The sequence below is a fragment of the Rhyacophila brunnea genome, unplaced genomic scaffold, assembly GCF_057557595.1.
Source record: "Rhyacophila brunnea isolate RB1 unplaced genomic scaffold, BYU_Rbru_1.0 scaffold_7, whole genome shotgun sequence".
NCBI classification, from domain to species: domain Eukaryota; kingdom Metazoa; phylum Arthropoda; class Insecta; order Trichoptera; family Rhyacophilidae; genus Rhyacophila; species Rhyacophila brunnea.
Window position 1 is genome coordinate 28179160 of NW_028233339.1, and position 27613 is coordinate 28206772.

The 27613-nt window shown below is 32.1% G+C and overlaps 1 protein-coding gene across 1 annotated transcript in view; it reads right to left on the minus strand.

The window, feature by feature from the left end:
• The window catches only part of LOC147064692 (T-box-containing protein TBX6L-like), a 36059-nt gene extending 9214 nt beyond the window's left edge, over nucleotides 1–26845 (minus strand). Inside the window, exons 1-4 of the mRNA XM_085957689.1 lie at nucleotides 26770–26845; nucleotides 24768–24891; nucleotides 7626–7902; nucleotides 1093–1218 (exon numbers count right to left, since the gene is read on the minus strand). Of these exons, the coding sequence (XP_085813815.1) occupies nucleotides 1093–1218; nucleotides 7626–7902; nucleotides 24768–24891; nucleotides 26770–26845 (603 nt within the window). The remainder of the gene's footprint in view (nucleotides 1–1092; nucleotides 1219–7625; nucleotides 7903–24767; nucleotides 24892–26769) is intronic.
• Between the last annotated feature and the right edge of the window lie 768 nt (nucleotides 26846–27613).

Genomic DNA, 27613 nt, shown 5'->3' on the forward strand with positions numbered 1-27613 from the left:
TAGGTACCTAAAATATGTGCAAGTTTAAGCTTTTAATAATGTCAGAAAACTAATAATTATTGAAACAAAAATTCTGTGTTTAGTCAAATCGATGGTTTAGTCATTTTATTAGAGCAAGGAACTGAATTCAGAAATTTAAATATTTGGGGTCACAAATCTGCCCTAAGATATCTAAGACGGTACTTCAGTGAAACGGCAAATAATTTTCAACTCTAGGTGCGACGAAATTTTGGACTCGCTGGCAATCGGAGAGCGAACGTAGAGCTGTGAACACGTCAATTTGTTTCGTGATGGCGACGGGGGTATTAATTCTTAAATCGTGTAAATATTACTAAAAACGTTGCCCATTTACTTGAAAAAGAAAACATGTCAATGAATATTATTATTGTTACTAACAATAAACAGAACAATAAACAGAACATTAAATGGACGCATGTTGGATTTATATGACAAATTATATTTCATTCGGCACGCGTCATTTGTACAATCCGTGCATCGCCTAGCCACGATCTTTATAGACAATGCCTCAACTAAGGTATAGCCAATGTTCATTAGTAGTTTAATCGTCAGCCGCAGTTAGGTACTATAATATTATGTATACATAATTACTATGTGAGCGGATCGGGAAGTCAATCGTCTCAAAATATTTTTTTCGATAATAATTATGTCGATACTTATATGGACAGATAAAACCTGGTATTCTAACCAATCTAACCTATCGAGCTAATACATATTTTCAAAATAAAATGTTGAAACCGAATTTTATTATTCTTATTGTCGAATATTTAAGGGCTCGGAAGGCGATAAAAATCTAATAAACACAACATCAAAGGTGGCTCATTTAAGACTTTTTGTGATATAATATTCGTAATAATATTGAATACCTATTACAAAATGAATCTTGAACTGGTTCGCCTAATAGTATTTCTCAATAAATCCTCTCCAACTTATCAATATTTGGTACATACATAGAGGGTTGAAGTTATTATTGATTTACCAACACTCGTTGGACAAAAATGATACAGAATCGGTAGTGTTGAAATGGCCAACCCATAAATCGAGAAGTGTATAATTAAATCAGTGTATTATTACCTGGTAAGCGGTGACTGCGATGAATTCGGTTTCGGGGAAGACGAAACACTTTTCCGCCGGCCACGGACCCCCTACGCGAGTCACGCGAATTCGCGGCTGGTATTTGTACATCGACGTGAGGACAATCTGAGAAAAAGAGATGCGATTTTATGAGTTTAATAAACCCCAATTAAGAGTACACCTACACATAAGTATACACAATTTTAGGTCGCACTTAGGTATATGGTTTTGGAAAAATAAAAATCATTATCATTTTTACATTTTAGGCATTTAGGCTTGGCCTTCTACAAAACCTTTGTCCATCCTTCCACAATTCAGAGTCACTAATCTAGTTACTTTGTTCGAGCATCCATGTCGCATTCAAATCGTTGCTAACATATCCCGTCTTGCTGGTAACTCTTTCGGAATTATTTATGCACGTGTCAAATCCAGAGCAGTATCTTCATATCTATATGCCACGTGATCTTCCATCACATCCTCTATTACTCGGCCTTCAAATACAATTTTATATCATTCCTCTCAGAACTCACATTTCAAATATATTAATTTTTCTCTCATTGTGTTTACTTACTATCTACAATTTTGATCTGTAAGTTAATATTGGCCGCAGAAAAGTTTTATACTTAGATATTTGTTTTAGTTTTCTTTGAAAGCGCCCTGTTATCTCTGGCTAATTGAGTTTTCATTGTTCTGGTAGGTAAGTTTATCCCATGTGGGATTAATTTAAGTGTGTATTTTGAGTATTTGAATAGGTAGGTATACTCATATAACAACGAGCCACATATTATAAGTAAATCAACGAGACCTGACGTGTTGACACAGGAGTTAAGTAAGATGCAGTTATATACCTAATTACCTACCTGGCAAAGAAAATGTCACCTATGGAATATGAGATAAGACAATACAAAAGGATAAAGACACATGGACGGTATACATTTTTATAAAGGTAGGTATCTATACTATGACGTCATAAATTATAATATTTTCAGGCCTTCATACTAAGTACATTTGCGATTTTATCGAAAATTTTGTTAATACTTAGGTATTTCGTATTAGAATTTTTACCGAAATTTAGCAATTAATCCGTGTTAGAAGCTGCGCTTATAAAATTTAATGAAAATACCTCCAGAATTTTTTCTGGGTAGGTAGTATTATAATAACCTACATAAAATGGTTTATCATAATATTATGTAGGTACGTACATCGACAATATTGAACAACATTTTCCAGACGACTGTTTTTTAGTGAAAGAAAAAAATCACTCTATTGCCACTGTGTAAACATAAAAAGGGTATTTTAATCATTGACGATTGTAGATTTTTTTCTTCTATTATCTCAGGTACTTGAGGGCGCCTAAGCGATTTTTTTCAATAAGAGTTTTCACAACATAAAAACAGTGTGGCGCTAGTGACAAAAGTACTCATCCAGAGATTGTCCAACGTTAACTGCCTAGTAAATAACAAGATTTTAATTTTAATTGGAAGCGAAATAAACAAAAATTAATAATCAATCTTTAGAGAGATAATTAAATCTGCTCAATATTATTTTACATACATATATCTATATGCACTTAGGATGCGTATGATTTGATTGTAAATTGATCGACCGATTTTTAGTATTTCTGAGAGATTAAGACTTTAGTTTAATACAAATAGTACGATTATTCTGAGGTTTATATCTTTACATAAGCAAAACAAATCACCAAAAGTTATTTCAAGATGTCAAGTTGAAATTAAACGACTTTGTCTAAACACCTATAATAATTATTGGTGTTTACACAAAGACGAAACAATTATTCTACTTTTAAAATTGTTACCGATTTGTAAATTATAGTAGAAAGGTAAGTAGTAGTTTTATCTGAATTATTGTTAATTAATAATTTGAAATGTATAGTTATTTCTCAAAATAAGCTTGAAGAAACCACAGTCACCGGTCAAATATAGGAGTAAATAGCGAGTATAGAAAACGTGTGAAAGGTAGACAGAAAAGTCGTTTGATTGACGAAATTGTTGTGTTAAAAACGGCGCACAGGACTCAGAAATATGGAATCAGCTTAGAGACGCGTTCATATATCAATGAGATCTAGACTCTACTAGACGGAAGACGATTTTATAAAAAAAAATCTGGAGGCAACTTATGAGTCAGAGAATGGACCTTATAGGTTGATCAGGTTCTCGTACAATAAAAAGCTGTTAATACAACCTCAATTCTGTGGAGGCCAATATTATTATGATCCTATTAATTGGAATCGAACATGGTGATGAAATGTAATTATTTTCAAACGCAACAACGAATTTAATATTTTAGTCTCATTTAGTAGAGAATGCATTGATGTGTATGCGATCTGTATGTGTATGTGATCACTGAAGTACAGCAAAAAAAAAATATTGGGTAAAATTTTTAATAGTATATTTTATAATTATAATTCATTATTGCTGTTTAATAAGACAGTGCCTGAAATTAGGCATTTTGAGAAAGAGTGGATCAAGGAAGCGCTTGTAGGAAGTGAAAAGCCTGAGGACGACGTGAAGGGTCTGGCGTGCTGGGGGCGCCAAGTGCATGCAGCGTGGCTAATTGCCGTTTTACAGCTCGTCGTACATTATTTTTGTTTGTTCTGTGTCGCATCCCGCGCTTATCTCTTCTCCGCCACTGGCGTGCAACTCTTGCACCCTATAACGGTTTTAATTTTAACTATCCAATATACCTACACGGCGCATTTAAATATCATGACGTCACAGAGAAAATGCAGCCTTATAGTATTATTTAATTATAGATATATATGAATTATTATTATTTATTTAGTTATTTTATGAATACGATTCATATACTTAAAAAAATTGGTACCCACATGATAGTATTTTTCAATATATGCTGATTTCATTTTCTATATAAGTATATCTACATTTCTAGATTAGACCCTCAACCATTGTATAACATCAGTAATTTGAAAGAATAAGCGAAACTGAAGAAACATTTTTATCTACCTAGTTAAAATTATTGGTACCTACAAGTCGGTTATGGGGAAGCCAGCGGCAAACACATTTTGAATACAGCCGATATACTGGATTATTAATTTTGTTAGATTGAGTTAGTTTAGGTTAGGTTAAGTGAGGTTAGGTTAGGTTAGGTTAGGTATTCATTCTTGAATTTTGCCAAAATCGGTTGTGTCAATTAGCGCGGATCTCGCCTGGCTTCCCCATAACCAACTTGTACCAACTTATTTGTATGCAATGTGTGGTTTAAGAAATATGGGCCAAAACTGTTTTGTTGTGATTCGCACATGGATAGCATTCTGTGAAAACTTTTTATTTACAGCAAGAGAAGTACCACACTGAAAGATGAAATACCTAATATAACGGAGAACGGTGTTTTCAGAATACAATAAAAGAGTCTGTAGTATAAAATACAATTGGCACATAAACTGGGTACATAAAACCACTTAAGAAACTGAAGTTAATATCATAATGTTGTAAATTTAATATTTTCTTTGTATGAGAATTTAATATTATTTAAATACCAATGCTCTGTATTGTGGACGTTGCACGCCACTGTGAAGGCCTCCGGGGCGAGAAGATAAGCCACTTAACGCCATGGCAGAGCAAGAGGGCGCGTCGCGAGCCCAAACCAGCACCGTCCCCGGCGCCTTCGCAATTATGCAAGTCGCCACGTCATATCGGAGACCAGATTGCTACATGACTTTCCAGTATCTTCCTCGATTACTATTTGGCTACCGTCTACCCTGCGATATTCAACACAGCCTATGAAATTACTTTTAGATAACAGTGTTACCTATATCTTTCGGCGCCACATTACAAACTTTTCCTTATTTTTACAACACAAACCAATTTAAATAGTAAAGTGTAAGTAGAAGAATTAGTTATAATGGATTATGATACTTGAGTTGACTCTTGAGTTTTTACAGAAGCTTTCGCATATTATCATTTTTATATACACCTTCCTTGCCAAGTCCGGTAAATTTATGTTAGTGACGTCAGCATGGTACAGGTACGTTAAAAGTTTAAATGCACATAATATTATCTATGACGAGCGTTGATCTCACTTACGCCGATAATTGGATTTTTGTCTGGCAGTAAAATAATTGACGATTAACGATCGAGACACGATAATACTTATTGATTCTTCGTTACTTAAAAGTGAAAACTAGGTTGATAGTGTTACCTAACCATTTTATTTGTAGCTATTTAAGATTTTTTTCTTCCTGGCGCTACGATTACAAAATGTAGGCCTTGGCATCCTTCAGCTTCTACCTTCTACCTCCATCTAGGTCTGTCCAAAGCCACTTCCATTCAAATTTTGGATGCCCGAGATCTTTATGTATTTATTTTATTGATATATTAATTGCAAGATACCCAACAGAAACGTGCTAAATAATTTGAGCAATTGTTATGCTTTCATTATTTTTTTAAAATTATTAATTGAAGTATGATTGAAAAAGTACCTGTCTCATATGTCTGTCGTCAATTTTTTATTGATACGAGGATCGGCTTTATACCTTGCAATGATATTATCTAAACCTAAGGCCTAATGAATTACAATTAACTGACTAACTGAATAGATAATTACCGGTCGCTATAAAGATCTAAGGTTCTTGTCGATTTAACGGCCCACATGCTCGTCGTAGGTCAAAATTGAGTTTTTATTGTATTTTCAAACCATGATCCTGGACACTCCTTAAACGTTGTAGATAATCTATTTATATAATTTTGAAGCCTTATTATCCTTTGATGACTGCATAAAGTATTTTTGTTACATAAAATAGTATTCTTTTAAACCTCTCGCTCTAATGTTTTAGAATATAGTCATATTTCGGTACATAACTGTGCAGTGGTGTTAAGATTTTTTACATTTATTAATATTTAATCGCATTTATAAAACCATTAGTATAATTTATGATGAGATAATTTTAGTAAAATATTTACGATAAAAAATTATATTGATAATCTCTGTGATCCCAAATTTGACAAGAATTAGGCATTTTATTATTCAAAAAATCGGCAAGATTAACACATTTGAAGATGATTCTAAAGATACTTATTATAAGCTATGTCTTTGACCATTCAAGTGTGAAAAACATCTTATGAATAATGATTGCTTTATAATAATTATTGACCAAGAATAAGGTAGTGTTTTTTTGAAATACGCCATTTCTTTTGTCATTCCCCAGTGGTTAAGCTACAACATACAGCCGTAGCCATAAATTGACAAACTATAATTAGTAATTAATATTAGAGCGAGAGGTTTAAAAGAATACTATTTTATGTAACAAAAATACTTTATGCAGTCATCAAATGTTTAAAATAAATATAAAGGATAATAAGGCTTCAAAATTATATAAATAGATTATCTACAACGTTTAAGAAGTGTCCTGGATCATGGTTTGAAAATACAATAAAAACTCAATTTTGACCTACGACGAGCATGTCCCCCCTTAAGCATTTAAGGGAAGTCAGTGGCAAATAAATTTTGAAAATAGCCGATATACTGGATTATTTGTTAAGTTAAGTTTTCATTCTTAAATTTTGCTAAAATCGGCTATGAAAAATATCGCGGTTCCCACCTGGCTTCCCGTAAACCGACTTGTACCAGATCTACATATTTTTTTTTTAGTAAAACCCCTACCTACTAAATAAAACATCAAACGTACACAGGATATTACATCATATTTACAAGAAGATAATAATTGAATTGATGGGGATTTAAACGGGTACAAAATGATGAATAATTGCGTGAGGAGCAGATCACATCACCCCCTATATTTATGTGTGAAACATAATTCAAACATTAGTAACTGTCTTGTATGAAAAGTTATTAGCATTTTATTCCGAATATGTATTGACTTTATGACATGGGCATGGAAGGCATGGTGTACATATTAAGTGTTGTTATCATTTTTATAGTAACTAAAAACGGAATATTTATTTTAATAAGATTTCATTTATAAAATGTTAAAAAAGTTATGTAGAATTTGCAATCGCATATTTGCATACTTCAAGAGCATACTTCAGTGAAACGGATTTTCAACGTTTAGGTGAGGTGCGACGAAATTTCGGACTCGCTGGCAATCGGAGAGCGAAAGTCGAGCTGTGAACACGTCAATTTGTTTTGTGATGGCGATGGGGGAATTAATTCTTAAATCGTGTAAAGATGACTAAAAAACATTACCCATTTACTTGAAAAAGAAAAAATGTCAATGAATATATTATTATTATTACTAATAGAACAATAAACATAACATTAAATGGACGCATGTTGACTTTTTATGACAATTTATGTTTTGTTCTGCACGCATCGTTTGCACAATCTTCGCGTCGCGTAGTCACGATCGTTTTAGACCGTGCCCCAGCTGAAGTATAGCCTTAACATTGTCAGCTATACTATTGTAGGTATTCATCCATTCCTCAATTTTATTATATATGAACTTATTAGCAATATTGAAAAAAAATATTGAATATAGGTAGGTACACATTGAATCAATCAATATGCAGGTATACTTATAAGATTTAGGTACTTACATTTCCAGAGTTGTCGTTCAAATTATTTGTGAGCTTCAGTCTATTGAAGTTGACAGGCTGGTCCCACCTTGCCGCTGGCGCTGGACTATCAGGATGGAGAGCTCCTGACTGTGACGTGGCATGGGCAGGTGCGTGGAGGCCGTGGGGCGCAGCCGCCCAGGTGCCTCCTGCCCTCGTCCATCTACCCCCGCCGGTGGCCCACATCTCGACAGACACAGCGTACTGCTCGTCGGGTTTCAGGCCTCGTAATTGGACGCTTAGAGAAGGGAACATTCGTCTAAAAAGGATAAAATAAGCATTGTTAGATGTTAGTAATATTACTAAGTAGTCGCTAGTTATGACTTTCTGTGCACTTTTAACGATATTAAAACGATGCAAGTAAAATGAATATCTATCCATATATAAATATATATGGATAATATAAATAAAAATAAATAAATAAAAAATATTAAATAATATGTTTTATAAAAATTATTTGGTTTCGCTTAATTTCTGGATAAACACGTTACCTATCTACTGCCGGAAGGATCAGCACAACAATCCTATTCTTTTGATTAAGTTCAATGAATAATTCGCAAATTGAGAAAGTAGGAACCTAATATGCCCAGTTGGTAGGTAAAATATACGTAGAAGGTATCTATCTACCTACCATGTACATTTTGATACCAAAGTGGATATTGAGAATTTTGAATGCGTAACTGGTATTTATATTTAGTAATAACATTGGTAAGTAGTAAGTACCTACCTATTTTACTATTAAACTACACAGGTAGATTATTCCATGATCAGTGGTGGGTTTGATGACCTGGAGGCCAGAGGCACCGATTGATTTTGAGCCCCCCGCATAAAAAATAAAATAAGAAACATTAATTCCAACTAGGAACGAAAATATTACACTATACTAGAATCATATCATGTAACTAAAATAGTTATTATTCAGGATGATAGTGATTTATAATATACGGTTCATTTTCTTGTTGCTGAGTGGGTATATTAGTTGTAGGGATTTAGTTATGCTTTGGATAGGTACTTGCACTTAATATTGTTAACTAAATTTGTGATTTTTGTATAATTTAATTAATTAAATTGTATGAGTGGTTTGCACAGTTTCAATTATTAGGGATTCCAATCCCGGGATCCCGAGCTATTTTCGATACCTATGAATCCCGGGATTAATCCCAAAACTTTCGGGATTGACTTTTTTAATCAATTTTTATGGAAAAGAAAAAATAATTTGAACAAATAACTACATTATAAATAAACTGAGTTTGAATGAAGTTTGATTTATAGCCATGTGTAAGTTGCCGATTCATTTTATTTTTTCGCATAAGTTAATAAGAATTATAAAGATTGGAAAAAAAACAATGCTTCGCACTATTCACAAAGTAATTCCACCATGATCTCATACGTTTTACGGCAATTTCATATTTGGCTGACTATTTAGATTTATGAAGCGGAAAGGCCATAAGTACACCATGATTTGCTTTACTATTTTAAATCTCGCTAACCCATTCATTAAGTCTTTACTATCAGAACCAGCAATCTCATATTAAATTCACATTATTATTTATATTACAATATTATTTACTCCATTAAACTTATGTGTTTCCAAGATTGAACGTATACAATATTAACAATAAATGTCTAAATAGTATAAATTATACTAGATTTATTTTTGACCGATTTTATCAATATTATTTGTAAATATAATTTTTTATATTAACAATGGAAGAAATGCCAATCCCGGGACCAGTCCCGAGATCCCGGGATTGTCAAATTGTAATCCCGAAATCCCGGCATCAGAATTTTGGCTCGGGATTGGGTTCCCTATTCAGGATGATAGGTAGATAGGTATCTCTTTTAAATCTTCTGACGAATAGATTGCGTTACTTGCGTCCGAGAAAAACACAGAATATGTTAACAATTGATAGATACACATATTTCAATGTTATACCTACCTCATCTAAAATCTAAATTTATATTAGTAAGTATATATTTAGACGAAACTTTATGAAGTTTTAATTAACTAATAAAATTATTCGTGCAATTTTTAAAGTTCAATGTAATATTATCTAATATCAAAATAATGATACACGTTTTAAAATGTGTGCCTACATGTCGTTAAATAAACAAGGGTAAGATAAACCAAAACTACTAAAATTTAAGGGATGATTGATAGTCGAGTAGGTAGATAAATAATATACGAGCAATTACAGCGTTGTTCACAAGTGGTTGTGGAATCCTTCCGTAATTATTGTGCTACATTTTTTTCGTATGTTTGAATAATTTGGAATGTCTAACCTCACCCATAAATAGGGCGTCCAAATGTTATAAAATATCTACAATTTTTATCTTAGACATCAAAGCAATCCTTTCGAGTTTTCAGAGAAGAGTTATTTTTTATAAACCTTATAAGTGTTTGGTTAAGTAGGTAGCACCCATATCATTAAATAATCGATTAGCTTTATTATTATTACTATTCCAGGGAGGTTTTTTAATAATTGAGTATACTTTTACAATCAGTAAAATATACAAAATGTCGTTAAGTTAATTATATTTAGCCTTTTGTGGTTTTTAGAAATGCGATTAGGATATTATTGTAGTAGTGTTTTAAAAAATAAGATATTTAAATCGCCATTAGAGAGTTTTATAATTTTGAGAAGCACTTGTTTTTTTAATGACATTTCTTTTTACATGTGATTTTGAACATAATTAAAATTCTTTGTACCTATGGGTTGTTTTTTACCTGAAATTTGCAATTAATTTAAGTACCTGCTTACAAAACTATAATGATAAAATAATTGAATTCTCTTTTTATTTATATTTTTCAAAGTGGTCGTTGCTTACAATTAACTGGTTACCTAAGTTAATTAAGTTGTAATAAAATTAGGTAAGTTAGGTTAGATTACCTACTTTATATTAATATGATTATCATCCCTATCATACTCACTATAATGCCGCATATTATATCATTTGATAACAGTGATTTTTTGATAGCTTGGCGGTAAGTTATTGAATGTATGTACTAAGTTAGCTCTTAGAGTAGATATAACAATATATTATATTATATACTTATAGGTATATACATACATAATATTACACGCAGGGCACTCCCTCAAGCAGCCACAATCAATACCTACCGAATAGGTTTGTCCGAGCTAAAAAATACGAATTAGAAATAATAATACACATGTAGTATGCATGCGCCTACGTCATCAAACATTCTATTCGATTTAAATCTATTGTCGATTTTTTTAAATATACAAGTCCAGTGGCCACCCTACAAAACTTTATTCACCCACGTAATATTGAGGTATCTTTAATAATAGGAATATGGACTGGTCCGTGCGGACAGCTAATCAAACAAAGCAGACGGAGTTCGCAGCAATAAAACTACTAAATACAACTCTCAAAACCTTTTATGATCCATTCGATGTGTGTTGACTTCGACAAAAATGACATCCGGTCACAAAAATGCGAAGGATTGCATCGCTGAGGGCTGCCGCAGACGGGCTAATGCGAATGGCGACTCGTCATATTACACGCAAGATAAAAAAAATGCACATTATGAAAATACATCGGCTTTGTTGGCATTGTGGTGTCTACGAAATTAGGATTTTAAAGCCCAGACGAGCCAGTCTTAATCTGAATGATACTGCTGTACGTATAATTCGTGCAGGTATATGTATTGTTTTAAAATAAAATTTTCTAACTTTTAATATTTACTCAGGACCTTCTCAGGGGACAGGGATGTAGTTAAATTTCCTAGAAATTACAATTTAACTTTGGCCAGCACAATAGATAATCATCCCTGATAAAATACATTTGACGTAGTTGTGTTTTTGCTTCGAAGCAGATGGCAGAATATATGAAAATCTTAAAAAGATACGGGGTTTTCTGAGCTCGCGTGTAAATGATAATCTAAGCACATATGTAACAAAAAATCTAGGATAATAAATACTTTAATTGTAACACTCAGAGGCGGTATATTGCATAGGGAAATTTCTCTCAATGGGGTCTCCAAACCTGTCAGTGGCTTACACCTACGCGTACCTAAATCGGCTACTGATTGAATTTCTTGAATTTTATGTTGGTTCGCATACCATTGATAATAATGAATTTGAATGACATAATTATCAGTTTCTTTAACTTGCTTCTAATGTATCATAGGGTAGGTATATTTTTTATGTTACTTAGCTAATTGCACAGAAAAAATCTTGTTTGCAAATTATTTTAAAATAAGCACATGAATTCATGTTATAAATGAATTAATATAGCATGTATCTAAGACCAAGATATTCAAGTTATCAAAGTTCAATCAAACTTCATGATAAAATGGAAAATAAACAATAAATGGACCGGGTGGCGTAGGTATACTGTTTGAAAAATCCGGCGACCATGTTTTTTATACAAGAGTCAAAACATGGAGATGTTTGTTAAACAAATTTATAAACACGAATGATGCCCGAGCTGAGGTGGTGGATAAAAAAGGGCGCAAACAATTATCAAGTCCTCGTGAGCATCAGCCCCCGCGGCAGGCAAGTGGCAGGCGAAAAAGACTAAGCACAACTTCACAAACTTTACTTAACAATAAAAATATTATGTTTATAAGTCTTAATGTATTATATATTGAGACTTGATTGATGATAACGTGTAGGTATTATGGTTACATATAAATTGTACGTATTACATTTCACCGTATCAGCGTTTACCGTAGGCTGTCGTACACGTAAGAAATAGCCCTATAGCATTAAGATAAAAAAAGACGCGTTATTTGTGGAGTATAACATTAACTTCAGATTTCGCTGTCATTATTATCAGATATCGATAGGTACCTTGATACTCAAGAGAAACTACAATACATATGCTAATTTACTTCTGAATCATTCAGAATTTTATATAAATATATACGATATGATTGTAAGTATTTCTAATTTACTTAGAAAACATAATAATTAAACCTTTTTATAACGTTTGCCAGAAGCGAAGAATGCTTGTTGGAAGGAAGCAGGCTATAACTTACCAAAAAAGTGCTAGGACAGTAATATCAAGAAACTTGAAGTTGAATTTTTATTCTTCAGTATTTTTATTATTTTCTCAACATAAAAGATGAAATAAAAAAAAATACCAGCCACGGGATTGAACCTGGACCCACGCCATGATCCCATTTACGTATTTTTATCCATTATTAATAATTTATTATTTTTCTATAATCTAAGCCATTAAGCCATAGAAGGCTTGCAGAACACCCTAAAAATAAATAAGTATGTAAATAAACTAAAGCAAACTAAATAAACGGCTTCTCGACAAAACCCATTTAATCTGGAATATTATTTGTGACGTCATCGACTGATTTGCTTCCGACACAGAACACACTATTTTGTGTTTCATGGGAAGGCTGTGATAATCGAGATATCACTGATTACATTTTAGTTGTTAATAAGCTCTCGTAGTTATTTATCTAAAAGTCAACACCTTAAATGTAAAATAATTACAAGATAAAAAGAACATAAGTACCACGTTTTTAAATTTTCTGTTGAATCATATAAACTTGACAATTCAATGTATTAATAATTTAGGACAAATAAGCCAATTCTCAACATTTTTTTTGCTGTTTTGCAACAAACAAACAAATATAGAATACTGAAATGTCATTTTGATTTCCATAGTAACGCATGTATATATTAATAATTTAGTTGCTAGAACCACCTCCTTAGCAACCAATAATAGTGGACTGGATTACGAATTTCTTCCGAAATAACTTTTCATACAAAACAGAATTAACTGAAAATGAATTCAATTCTACTTAAAAATGGCTAAAAGTATTAAAAGAATGCATTGGCATCGTGTTCTAATATATTCTAAAAGTTTCAAACGTATAGGTTAGTTAAAAATCGATTGAAAGATTTGTACTGGATAAACAACCACCGGACAAACAAGAATACGAGCTAAGAAAAACGTGGTAATAAAATAGTGTTTACTATCATGTGTTCGCCGTTATAAGGTTTAATTTGTATTAAGGTAGGTAGGTATATTTAAAATAGGCAAAAGTGGCTGAATTGTAAACATGATCGTCAGCAATTTCCTCACTGTAAAAAAAAGATATTCACTGAATTATTCAGTAAATATTGTCATACTAGTATACCGGCATCTATCATTTTCTATCACCTTCAAATATACCTTAACAATCAAGTTACCTATCCGTTAAGATTGTACTATCTTATAAGACTGAAGCAAAAATTCAATATCACCTCAACCTTAATTAAATGTTTCAATACCTGGTTATTTATTTAAAAAGTCGCCTAAGATAACGGAATAATAATGTATATTATTAGTAATGCAGATTGAGAGGCAGTGTTTTAAAGGTATCACCGGTGATTTCAGGGCGGAGACATCGCCCTTCCACAAAAGCCCACCTGGGAGGTGCGAAAGTAATTCCAACACAAAATAACACACTGACAACAATAGGAACCACTTTTTATTTTTAAGTACTACTCACTAACCTTGCTTTAACTTTTTACTTTGGAATTATAATAAATGATTTTAATTTAACTAGAATTCATAACACGTTTGTTTTGGTAAACTTTATTTGATGCAATGTTTCTTGTTGGCATTTATCTTAAAATTAAAAACCTATTATAATTTAGTTATGTAATTATTTTTTATTTAATTAATATTTATATTATTATATCTACATAATAAATCATAATATGTTAAAGTCCACGTAATTTAACTACGTATGCGGCTCAGTTCAGTACTCAAAATTACGTTACTACACCTAAAATCTAAAAGTATTTTCAGTTACGCACAAATTATATTTGAGTAAGTAATTTCTAGTAATCACCATTAATGGATATGCTACGTTAGAAGGTTAAATTTCAGAAAATAATCGTAAAAATTATGGCAAGTGATGTTTGTATTAGGTACGTACCTAATTAATTAAAATTACTTATAAGTTTCGCACTAGCACAGTTCACCATGAGAATGACATGGCCGTATAGCATTGATATAAAAAAGACACGTTGCTAATGGAGCATTGCAGAAAGTAATGTTTTAATTTTATTAGATGCAATATGAACATTAAATTGATATTGATTGTTACGAGTTGATACTTAACATACCACGTAACATATTTTTGAATCTTTTTGGATTTTTCATAAAAAAAAAATTCCCGACCATGTCCGATCCTTATAAGATCACATGGGCTTCCACAGACTGGAGGTTTGTATTAACAAATTTTGTTTTTACGAGAAATGGATGTCTGCCACTAGCTCAACATATTAGGTCCATACTCTGACTCATACACAAATTGAAAATTAATAAGTGTATTTACCAGACCCAAGATTTGAACCTGGGACCTCGTGGTGCGTGGGTGTAAATATACCTATCCGATATGATTATATTTCTAATTTACTTACCTATTTACTTTCTTCTGTCTTTTTTTTAGTATTCCGGTGGTTTTTATGACGTATTTTTTAAGTGTTTTATTTATGCATGAATTTGATCTCAATCGGTTTACGATACCTCTCACGGTCGATTGCGATGTCTGTGATACGGTATGTATTCCGGATACGAACAAGTCCACTGTTAGAAGATTAGTTAAAAATGTACCCATTCGATTATTATTTGACAGAACAATAATTAAAATATTATATTTTATAAGCGATGACAACTTTAATTTATTATAGTTGGTAGACTTGTACAAAAAAGAGTCGCGTCAAAAAGCTCTCATGCTCTTTTAACGATGATTCAAGAGTTAATAATTATTGCTCTCAATGAAATTGCTATTCTCAGAAGTGATAATTGCGTCATAAAATAATCATGCGGTGCGGTTTTGTGTGGCAAATTTTAAAGACTAATTTTATTATTATCAACACGAAGGGTACAGTTTCGTACAGTCTCCCAATCGTTTTAAATGTTTGCCTTTGTTTGAGCGTAGGCCGTAGACAGTGGGCACAGTAGCGTCCTTAAATCACAACAATTACTATAAAACGTATTTAAAGTAACGATATCATAACATTGTGCTAATAACAACTGTGTTATCTAATCGGCCATACCAAAAACACTACAGAAATGCTACTTAAGTTTTAATACCGATATTAATTATTTAACTCGGGTTTCTATTTCCATAGGTAAAATCTTTGAATTTAATCATAATTCAATTTTATTGAGAACTTTAGTTTGCACCATATTCTCATGAAAAAATTTAATAAACTCAAGAATAAAATTAATATTAGTCATATCTAAAAAAAAGATAATCTTATTCAATAACTGCTATGTTTGTTTATATATCAATATGTAATCCCTGTCTAGTTTGTAGTCACATTCTGACAATAAAATTGGCCATGTAGGTAACAAGGTCTGTTCGATTATGATAATTTTACAGTGGTGTAGTAAATCATTTAATTTTCACACGAAGACGCGAAGAGAGGAGACGAAGAAAAAATGTTAAAACAAACCAAACAATCAACCGTGAAAAAGCCGTTCATTAAATCCCGACCGCAGCCGCTGACGCTGGGGGCATTCCTATAAGCCAGGGGCATTCATTTATTTAACATTTTCATTATCTATTAAAAAAAAGTATTTCGAAATTAGACTGAAAAACATTGTTGTAACGAAATGTTTTCCTTTTTCTGTGTATTCTATTCAGTACTCCTACTATTTATTATTAAAGTTATACTTCTTTAGGCGCGTTTGGAAAATCAGATCAGAGTGTATTTTTGGCGTGTGACATGTAACACATAATTAATTTTGTCACACGGAAAAAAAGCAATCGATTGGATTCGAACCACCGATTGTTCGGTTATCGTCGGTTATCGGGTCGATTATACAGTATAATATTATAGTTTAGAATTTTTCCGTTGCCTAGGCTGCGAATTTGTTGTTGTCGGCAATTTTCAATTCCTTACGTAAACAAACTATTAAACGTCAGAGTGACAGTAAAGTTGCTACTTTAAAAATATAAACAACGAGAAACCATTATATAATTTAGCAATATAAGTTAAAGCGTCAGAGGTGTATAGAAATAAACCAACGGCGTTCAAATAAGCAGTCCCTTTTCTTGAGTAATTTGAGTTGTGTGTAATTTAACAAGATGATTAAGAGCTAGTCAAAGAATCTAGTTTATCACAAGTTTTGTTTTTGTTTTTTTACGCCAAAGAAGTATAACTTCTAACGCGCGTACATAAGTACACACACCGATTTTTATATAATTAGATTATACTGATAAAGATTAAGCTCATGGCTAGAAGTTTAGTTTTAATATCAAATTAGGTTACACCTGATGACAATCCAGAATGCTGAATGTCTAACAACGAAAGGTGATTTTGACTGTACGAGTAAAAGGTTTCATGCTTTATTATATCAGTAATTTAATTAAAATTATTTTTACCAGCGATCTAAGTATGAGGCCCAAAGCTCACAGAACAGTTTTGTGTGGCTTTGGCTCTAATGTAGATAAATATACAGCTTAGCGACCATTTTAAACCAAAAGTTCAACTCTTTTAAGGTTTGATATAGAGAAGAATTAAGTATGATAAATATTACAGATAATTACAAATATTACGGTGGCCGCGCGGCTTAAGCGTTGGACTACCATGCCGTGGGTCCCAGGTTCGAATCCTGGGTCTGGCAAGTACACATATTGTTTTTCAATTCGTGTCAGGGTACGGACCTAATAGGTTGAGCAAATGGCTGACATCCATTTCTCGTAAAAACAAAATCTGTTAATACAAACCTCTACTCTGTGGAGGCCCATATTATCCTATTTGGATCAGACATGGTCGGAAATATTACAGAAATACATACTTACTTATCCTGATATAAAAAACCTTGAGTAAAAATAAGATGTCAATGTTATACCCAGCTAGCAGGAGTCAAACGTTGACCCTTCTGATCTATGGAATATACCTAACTACAGAATAGAAAAGTTGTTAGTGTTCCCTGAAGACAACGCTAGTAGTTAAAAATTCACGTTGGGTAATTATCGTGATTTATATATGAAAATATTATCTTTAATGTTATGCATTTTAGAAGAGGTTACTTTATAAAAACATTATTTGGTATTTGAAGACGGTGTCGTTAATAATTGTAGTACTAACAATCAAGATGGTACGTAACATTTTTTTTATTATTTAGCGCCTTTAGTTGGTTAGAAATATTGAACCCCTGGCCATCCCTGTTATGATATGTATGAGGTGTACAAAAAATGAAGCAAGGTAGTTGAGATAGATTAATGATGTTTGTTTTATTCGATGGTGGCGCCAGTCTCGCTGGGGGCAGGGGGTGGGCGCGGGCGGAGGGCGCCTTCCCGCCCGCTGCGATCTGAATCCCGCCTAAAATATTAGCCCGTCAAATAAAAATAATCATCAAAAATTTGGACGGGACGGTTCCGTGTGTTCTCATATAATAATATTCTTAGGGAGGCAAAGCAGTAAGGAATATATTTCCATAAATTAGATAGTTTACATTATTCGATCGCAGTCGTGGGTTTCTATTTCGATTTTAAATAATTATGTACGTTGTGTGGTTTGTGCCTTCGTCGATATACTGCTAAAGGTATCTCGTAAAACCGCATAATTAAAATTTACGGCATGGGAAAATATTTTGTTAGATAGATCAGTAGGTCGATTTATGATTGTACAAAATATTTTTATGAAAATGGCTTAGCAAAATGAAAGAGTGCATAATTTTATTTGCCACATAATTAGTAACAAGAACAATCTATTTATTTTGTAATAGATGATTGTAATTTACATTAAATAGAGTACATACCTACCTATTATTAAAAAGAGCATATGTATTATCAATAAAAATAAATTTATAAAGGTAATGTCAAATGAGTTGTCTAGAATCTAGATACCTACCTATAGTGTTGATTATTGTATATTGATATTAAGAATATTTAATATTTATCGATAACTACATTTTCTTATAAAACGTACATTAAACAAAATTTTCCGCGCATCATGTATTTAGAAACTAGTCTCCAACAAGTCATTTAAATTAAATATTTTATTGTAGGCTGTTAGTATTCAAATATATGTAGATAGCTACTTGGATTTTATTTTGACAAATGCATAACTCTGAATTTATGAAAATTTGAATTGTGTTTAAGAAAAATATTTTTTCCGTTTAGCGCGTAAAAAAAGTAAAAAATGGTTCCTGTCCAACTACGAATTTGTGGCAAAAAGATCGTTGCACTTGTTATTATTTAAAAAAATCTAGTTTCAAAAATGATCTACTTCTAAGTATAATATAGGTTTTCACCTCAAAAAGGGTTTGGTGAGATTGTCTTATAGTCTTTCAGTCAATAGATGAAAATCAGGCAAATAATGGTAAATATGTAGCTCCTTTGGGATAATGAAATATCATTGTGATAATTTGTTGCCAGCGTCCATATAAATAATGCCAATGTTAAAGACAATGAAGCATTAAAAAATGTTGCATCAAGAATATGATGGGATCAATTTTGGCAATTTTTGAAGCCAGAGGACAGGTGTCTAGTCGACCACCGCGGGGAGCACGCACCCTTCGGATCAGGATAGCTCTGTCTCTCTCGCCCTGTACAAACACCGCTAACGAGTAAAAAGGATCACCACGCCTATTTTGGTAACCCTTTCACTGTCGGTGCAGGAAAATATTTTTCACATTATTTTCTCTAAGATAGTAAAAATATTGGTTATCTAATATTGGATGGAAACTTTCTCATACATTGTACTCACCATTTTCATTGTATTTCGACAGAATAATATTAATATTAAAATAAATCTCATCAAAAAGGATTTTTTGCCAAACCATCAACGTACTAATTCGTAAATTGAAAAAAATCCTTTGTATCAATAGTTAGTTTGTGTATTTGTATAGATACTTACTTACTTTGATATACCATCACATATAAAAACTCAATATTAAAGTAGCCATGTTTGTAAAATAGATTAAAAACGTGAAGGCAAATTTTTAATTAATTTAGAATTACTTGTATTTAAATGTAGGTATGTATAGTTCGATTTTAAAAAGCATACTTTTGTACTTATTGGTACTGGACGACTACAGATGCATTATTTGGATAGAATAAAAATACTGTATAAAAAATACATGAATGAACAGATTTACAATGATGAAGCTTATAGCAATAATGAACCACTTTTAATTTTATTTACTTACAAAAAATTAAGTTTTACGAACGGACCCCGATGTTTATGAGAAAAGACGATTGGGAGGATCATTTTATTATTTATATTGGCCGTTTATTTGTAATTAAATGGATGTTTGTTTTAATATATTGATTCGAGTTACCTAAGAGGTTTTGTAAATAGTAAAGGAATCGTTACTTCATTGGTAGGTACTTAATGATGTTATATAACATAAGCAATTGATTCAATCAACTAGTGTAATGAGTTGAAAAATGAAAAAAAAGTTTTATAGTTTTGTATGTAAAGGTTTATATGTAGTTCGTTTCAAAGTTAAGTACAAAATAAATCACTACAGAGCATATTATAAAGAAAAAAGTTAAATCTGATTAAAATTTACGTAGGTACCCACGGATTATAAAATCAATTAGAATATTAACCATCTGGCTACGTAGGTATTACAATACAGCAAATTAAAATAAAAGTAACTGAATTCCTGTAGATATTTTCACTAACTAGTTACAATGGATGCAGGGGTAGATGATTTCCCAAAAAAGCGTCTCGCATCAAAGGGTCAGTCAGACACGACATAGCGCCATACAGAATGTTATTATCCGAAGATGCGAAGGCGACAAACCGTCCATAAAACAAAAGCCTCCCCGTGGAGACTCGGTCAGGAGATGCGCCTTTGAGATACCAACCGCTCTCAAAAAACACCATGTTATTTTTTTGCCCTTTCTAAATTGAATCCTGCGCTTTGACGTGAATAATATGCGTACGGCCAGGACCAGCGTATGGTATATATATTATAATGCCGCCGCAATGAATGTACTGCGTCTGATTTACGTATTTAACAGAATTTGAAATGAATTTCTTCAAAAAGAAGGTTTTTTTCATAAAGTATGGGCTGAAATAATGTTTGGAATATTCAAACTAAGGATCCTACACACGCTATTTACAATCAGGGTTCAGAAGGTTCTGGGTTCGTTGTACCAAGGCATACGCCTGAAATACATTTCACATTAAAAATGTTATAAGTATGCGCAATATTTTTTTTAATGGTACAATTCTTGACAATCTAATTCTAATAGGGGCTTACGAGTACGATTAATATAAAATATTTATAGATTTTCGGGAACCTATAGGTACCTGGTAAAAAAAATATCTCGGTACCTACATGATATGATGGTCAATGGTCATTGGTAGATACCTATAGCCTATAGGTATTCTGAATGGATAATTCACAAGCCAACAATGTTTTTACGTAGGTTAGACTTAAAATTCTAAATAAAAATTTAGAGCAGGTAATTTATATTAAAATAAGAAGAGGTATGTAATTGTACTTTTTTATACATTTTCCATATACCTACTTACCTACTTAAAATATTTGAACTTTTAAAAGTCATGTAAGTATATAAGTACACCTTTTCTCAGTTCGGTAAAATAAAATATGATACAACAGTTACAGTAAGTTGTATACTTTTGACACATCAAAGAATATTATAAAAAATGCAAAAACTGCATCAGTAGGTACTTATGTAATATGTTATCAAAATATTCAAGCATCAAGCATATTATTAATGTAAATAAGCACCGTAAAAAAACAAGAAAATAATGTATACAATGTAACTATATAACACTGTCGCAACAAGTGCATTCGTCTCATGTGGGTGATATTTATCCTAGAGATGGTTCTGTTAAGTTAGTCAGAGCCACGATAGACGCACGCAGTGTTAACGGTACACCATAGAACTGCATTTTTGGAATACGGAGCCTCAGGACCTGGCGCCTTCGAGTCCAAGCTATTCCAAAAACTAGAGACAATGTTGTAAAACTGAATAGTTAAAATAATAGTTTGTTCATTGGAATTTTATTGAGTGTTGTTTTGTGATTAAGCCGATTATGTGATTAGCAACACCTGCGCTATAGTTTATTGCTAAGCAAAGAAACTATTAAACCAATAAATAAATAAAAAAGAAAAATAAATAAGTATATGACTCAAGAAATCAACCCTAAGCTTACGTTCGTTAGTATTTTTTTTTATTCAGAACAAAAATAAATTGAGTTTAACCTAAAATACCTAGGATCGGTTGAAAATCTGTATGCGCAGCACCACATCTTTATTTTAAATTGTAATAAACGTATGTGGGACGTGGGTACCAGTGGCGTGCGGTGACTTTTGAAAAGAAAATACAAACAACATAATTGATATCTAGTTTTTGAAATTCAATTTCCATTAAGATTTTCAAATTATTTTTTATAATGAAATTTTATATGGTTTATGGATTTTATAAATTCACTATTTAGTCATATAAAATGAAAATAGTTTTCATAAGAGTAGATATTGAAGTGATATCGAATAAAAATATGGAAAATTCCTTTCATATTCTTTAAATTGAACCACGTTTAAGAGTGCCATATATTTTAAAATTTAAATTTTCGATATGTTAATCGTCCAGTAGTCTTCAAGGAAATGGTTTCATTAATTTCTAGAATCCTCAAGATATTTTTGTCCGTGTGAATTTTTAATTCTGACGTTGTCCAATAATGAGTAAAAATAATCTTTTTTGTTATTGAAAAATATCATTTATTTTTGTATTTTTTAGTGTATGTACCTATCTATCCTTTTTTGCAAACTTTTAAATAAAAAACCAGAAGAATAAAATTAAATATGGATTAATCTCTTATACCTATTAGGATTTAAATTAAATTCTAATTCTTTTAGATATCGGTAAAGTGTTTCTACATTATTTACTACTGCATCAAGAATCCAATTGATGTTCATCTTCTATTATGAGATTGGATTGTCATTGATGATTCAATTATTTTCCATATAATAAAAAGTATTAAACAATAAATTAGGATATGGTTTCATTGCTTTGATGTGTTTTGATATCGAAGGTTGTAAAACTCTAGGTATATACATATGTAGGTAGGTAGGTCATGGCCCCCACAGGGGGGGGGAACTGACAGGGCTCTAGCCTAGGGCCCGGACTCAGGGGGGGGCGTGACGGGTCGACCAGATAAATGAGATAAATACACATTAGATTTGCTCTAATAGCAAAAAAAGTCGACTGCGGCGCCAGTTTACTTCGGAGTTATTACCATTTTAAAATATATGGTTGTTGTAACATGTCGAGTAATACTCGACAACTACATAATTCGATGTGTTAAAAAAATGCTAAATTATACTGAATTTTATTTGACCTCGAACACCATTTGAAAAACAATACTGGAGAGTGTCAGATTGCCTTTAACCATAGCGATAGGTAAGGGGGCCCGCTTCAAGATGTGGGGGCCATGAGGTAGGTAGATAAATGTTCGTATTTTAAAACATTCTTATAAACAGAACCGACATTGAGGATAATTTAGTTATTAATTTATCTTGAATGATCAAAGGTGTAAAGAAAAATATAAATATCAATGTTGTTTAAAATTCGTAAGACTATGTAAGTAGGTACCTACATATTCTACGTACTATTAAATTTATATTCTTAATAAAAAGAATAAAAACGCTGGTACCTAATACTGAGAAAATAGGTAGGTATATATATATAAAAATCATGCGCAAATTGCTAGGTGGGTAGGTATATCATAGACTAGTGACTAGTCACTAGCTAGATCGTGAAAGTTACAACTCTTGACTGATTTACCTTCCTCTAATAATTGCCTACAATCTGGTACTGGCGATAGCGCAGGTGTATTTTTGAGTTTACATTTCCAACAATGGATTGAATGGTTTATATCTATAAACATAGGATTTAAACGGTCCGAAATTAAGTAATCCAATAAATTTTCAAGTGGTACCTTTCCGTAAGTGGGTAGGCTAAGTATATATTGTACCTGAATGCTATTATTTTAAAAATACCTATGATGAATAATAAAAAAACGAGAAAGCATTACTCTTTGAAGGATAATTAAACTCTTCATAAAAACCGGAACCTTCAGGCATAACATGTTTCGCAGGTAAGGAGGTACATATCAACCTATCTACAATTTATTTATATACCTACCACAATTGCAAAATAACTTTAAACATATTTTCTGAGAAATACTGTTGTTAAAAATGCTAAATTGATTTAAAGAAGTGTTAGCTTGAATTGTAAGTGCACCCTTTCATTTGAACTGACATTTAAAACAAATCAAAAAACGATTTAAGTAAGTTGTTGTTTATTGATAGGAAATTGATGTTTTTTCTTTCTAAAAAACTAATTAGTTTATAAAGAATCTTCCTGTAATACAAAAATGAATATTCGTACCTATGTTTTGCAGGCACAATGAATAATATCTAACAACATTACGTAGTAGTGAAGGGTGGAGGTATGCTGTAGAGATCCGATAACAATAGTGCACTCTTTGCCAGTCATACTTATCTGTTTTCATTGACCTTGTTGGTTAGTTTTTAATACAACCAAACACTGCCTAAACCAAAAGAAACTAGATAAAAATATTCTTGTATCTATACAATATCTAAAATATGTTAATATATAAATAATTTTAGACATTTTATCTATTATGGCTTAGTAAGAGTTTAATTGAATATTAAAAACCAACCAACATCATCTGAAATTTGTATTCTTAGTTCAATGAAAACAAAGTATAATGACATAGATATACTAACCGACAAAGTGTGCACAGTTTTTGTCGAATCTCCAAAGCCTACATCCTCCCTTCGCCACTGGTTGATAGGTAACTATCAAGACTATAAGTTATCATTAAAGAGAAGATTTGTGATAACTACAGCAGACGCCAGGAGTTGAGTAACGTCCTGCGACGGGTTTGGTCATATAAAAGCATTTCTTTACAACAAATAATAAAGAACTCAACAGTGGAATCATTTTCATATTCATGTGTTAATTAATATGTAGTGATTAATATCAAACTGAAAGAATAACTGTTCGATAACAATTAGTATCTACCTACATACAGTTGATTTATTATTTAAATATTACTATCATAATGTGTGACAATTATTGTGTTAATGTTTAAAAGTAATGCGGTTATTACTGACCTGCCATTCTTCGTAATTATCATCTCAGTCCCCAAATCATGAAACTGTTTCCAAAGATCAGCGTTAAGGAGTTCTGCTTCACACTCCAGAGGAGGCGGAGGCATGACGACATGAGGTTCTGGAACTAAAAGTAAACATCAAAGTTTTTCTCTTGAAGCCATGGGTACTACGGGCTATAGGTATTATTAATTATAGTAAAATCAGAAAAAATAAATTAAAGGCGTGCACAGAATAAATAATACAGACCTAGTCAAGCTATGTATCTTGTAATAATTATGATAGCAGACTCACAATATTATTCACGTGGTTAATCATTTATTAAATATAAAACATACATAATTTTGAAAAACACTTATGAGAAAATATATTATAACCAACAGAAAAAAATCCTTTTGAAAAAAGTAAGCCACCCGACTGGAATCGAACCAGCATCTCTAGGGTTTACACCCGATTATCCTCTATAAATTAAATTTGTCGCAATTAGTATGTCGCCTCGTAGCATAGAGGATAATGCGCGGACGGGGCGTAAACCCAAGAGATGCTGGTTCGATTTCAGTCGGGTGGCTTACTTTTATCAAAAATATTTTTTCTATTGGTTATAATATATTTTCTCAGAAATGTTTTTCAAAGTATGTTCAATAATTAGAATGGTACATTCTTAAATCTTGTGAATTATTCGTTGAATAAAAGAAATAGTTTATTAAATACAACGTAAATCCATTAGAATTTGTCAAGATATATTTTTATGTTTATTATCCTAGTAACCTATATTTTTAACGTAGATACTTATAAGCAGGGATAATAGGGGTTGTGTAAGTACCTATTGTAAGAAGGTACGATTCTCGAGTGTGGAGAAATATGGGATACACTATACACTTACGTGTAACGTATCGTTGTTTACTATATTTACGACTGTAGTTATCATAATAGGTATACTTTCCCACATTTAGGTTTGTCACGTAAATGAAACACGAATTCAATATTGGTAATATCTACTTATTCGAAGACATTCAGGGAACATTTATTGCGTTTAATGACTTGCCTTTTCATTACCTAATACCTAAGTTATATATTTATGCATATATATATAACCGTGTGTACTTATTTCTAGAGCTATTCCTACATTTGTAATTTCATTGTTATATAGATACATATTGATACGGATATTGGGTTTCTGTCCTACCCGCTAATTCAAATACTGGAACAGGTGTCGGAACATTATGATACATAGCTTGTGAAACGTTGGATTGCATAGTTATGTACGCCGTGTTAATTAATTAATAAAATAAGCCATATCGCGACACCATGGACAATGATTAATTCATCATGGTAGTTATGTGGAAATATTTAATTAACGAGTAGGAAGGTTTCTAGGTTAATATATCCACATTTAAAAGTATTCGAAACATAGATCTGATCAAAGATTTATAGAAGACAGAGCCTTCTTTGGTTCTTTTAAAATTTAACGCTTAACAAGATAGCAGAACTAAATGTTAGTTTTTTTATATTTCCTAGTTGCAAAGTAGAAAATAAACAATGTTATGTTGACATTTGAAACAGGTATTCACTGAAATAATATTATGATAGTTATACAAAAATATCGTCACATTTATATAAAAATATATATTACAATTAACATGTCGGTGCTCCGTTCCATTTCGAGCCCTGATAAAGTTCATAGATAGAACTACCGTACGACGAAATCTGGTTTAACGAAACTACTCCTGATTCAATTCCCATAAAATAAATTTTAATAAAACCTTTGGAATTTAGATATAAATATTATTATTATGTACCTACTTATGTTATTTTTGATATAAAAAATATTTTTTTTCTTTAGTTTTATCTTATTTAACCGTCATCTTCAGCCGGCGTTAGCAGCTGCTAAATATGATTTAAGATATTTGTACTCTCTGACGAAACTAGCACCTTATCTGCTTTATGAAAAGCAGCTACTGATAATATCATGTCACATTGAGGGTAAAAGCAATGAAACACTTACCTTGGTAGTTGCAGAAAGCTGCTGTCATCAGCAAATGCTGACGATACTCTTCGTTCATCTGCTGAGATTGCAGCATCATATGATTATTCAAAGCAAAAGCACTCATAGTTTCATCGGTCAAAAACACTCAACAACACAAAACGTTAAAAATACAGTTCACAAATTATTTAAATAAACAAAATATTTTTCACTTAAATGTTTCGTTAATAAAAAAACTTGACATACGGTCAATGTTTACAATGTTTACATCGAAACAGGTGAGTTTCAGGACGAACAAACGATCTCGACGGACTCTCGACCGTGTTTGGCATACGTAAACAAATAATACAATCAGCGTGGTACATTCTTGGGCTGCGGAGGACCCAGGATCCGCCCCTCAGGGTGCCGCCCCGACGGCGCGGGGGCGTGACGTCACGCCGGAGCCCCCCACCCTCAACCCTTATCGCTGGACCGGCGTCTAGACATCGGAGACTTGGTCTTCAACCTTTTAATATTTCAACTGATAAGATTGTTCTGAATTCTTATTGATATATTGTCCAGTCACATAATCTATTATCTCGGCAATTCATTCATAACGTTTTCTGCTATTTTTTTGTGATAGGTAGTAAAATTTTATCATTAAGAAAGGAATGTGTTAGAATTAAAAATAATGCATATTTGTTGAATGAACAGGTATCTAGATACCTACTTACAATTTACATACACGAAGTAAGATAGTGTCTATATATTCTAAAGTTACATAAATGATATCTTCTTTTGGTTAACAAACAATTTAATTCTAATAATCTTATAGGTACCTACTTAGGACATTTTCGAAAATCTTCTTTGCAGTTCCAATTTTTAA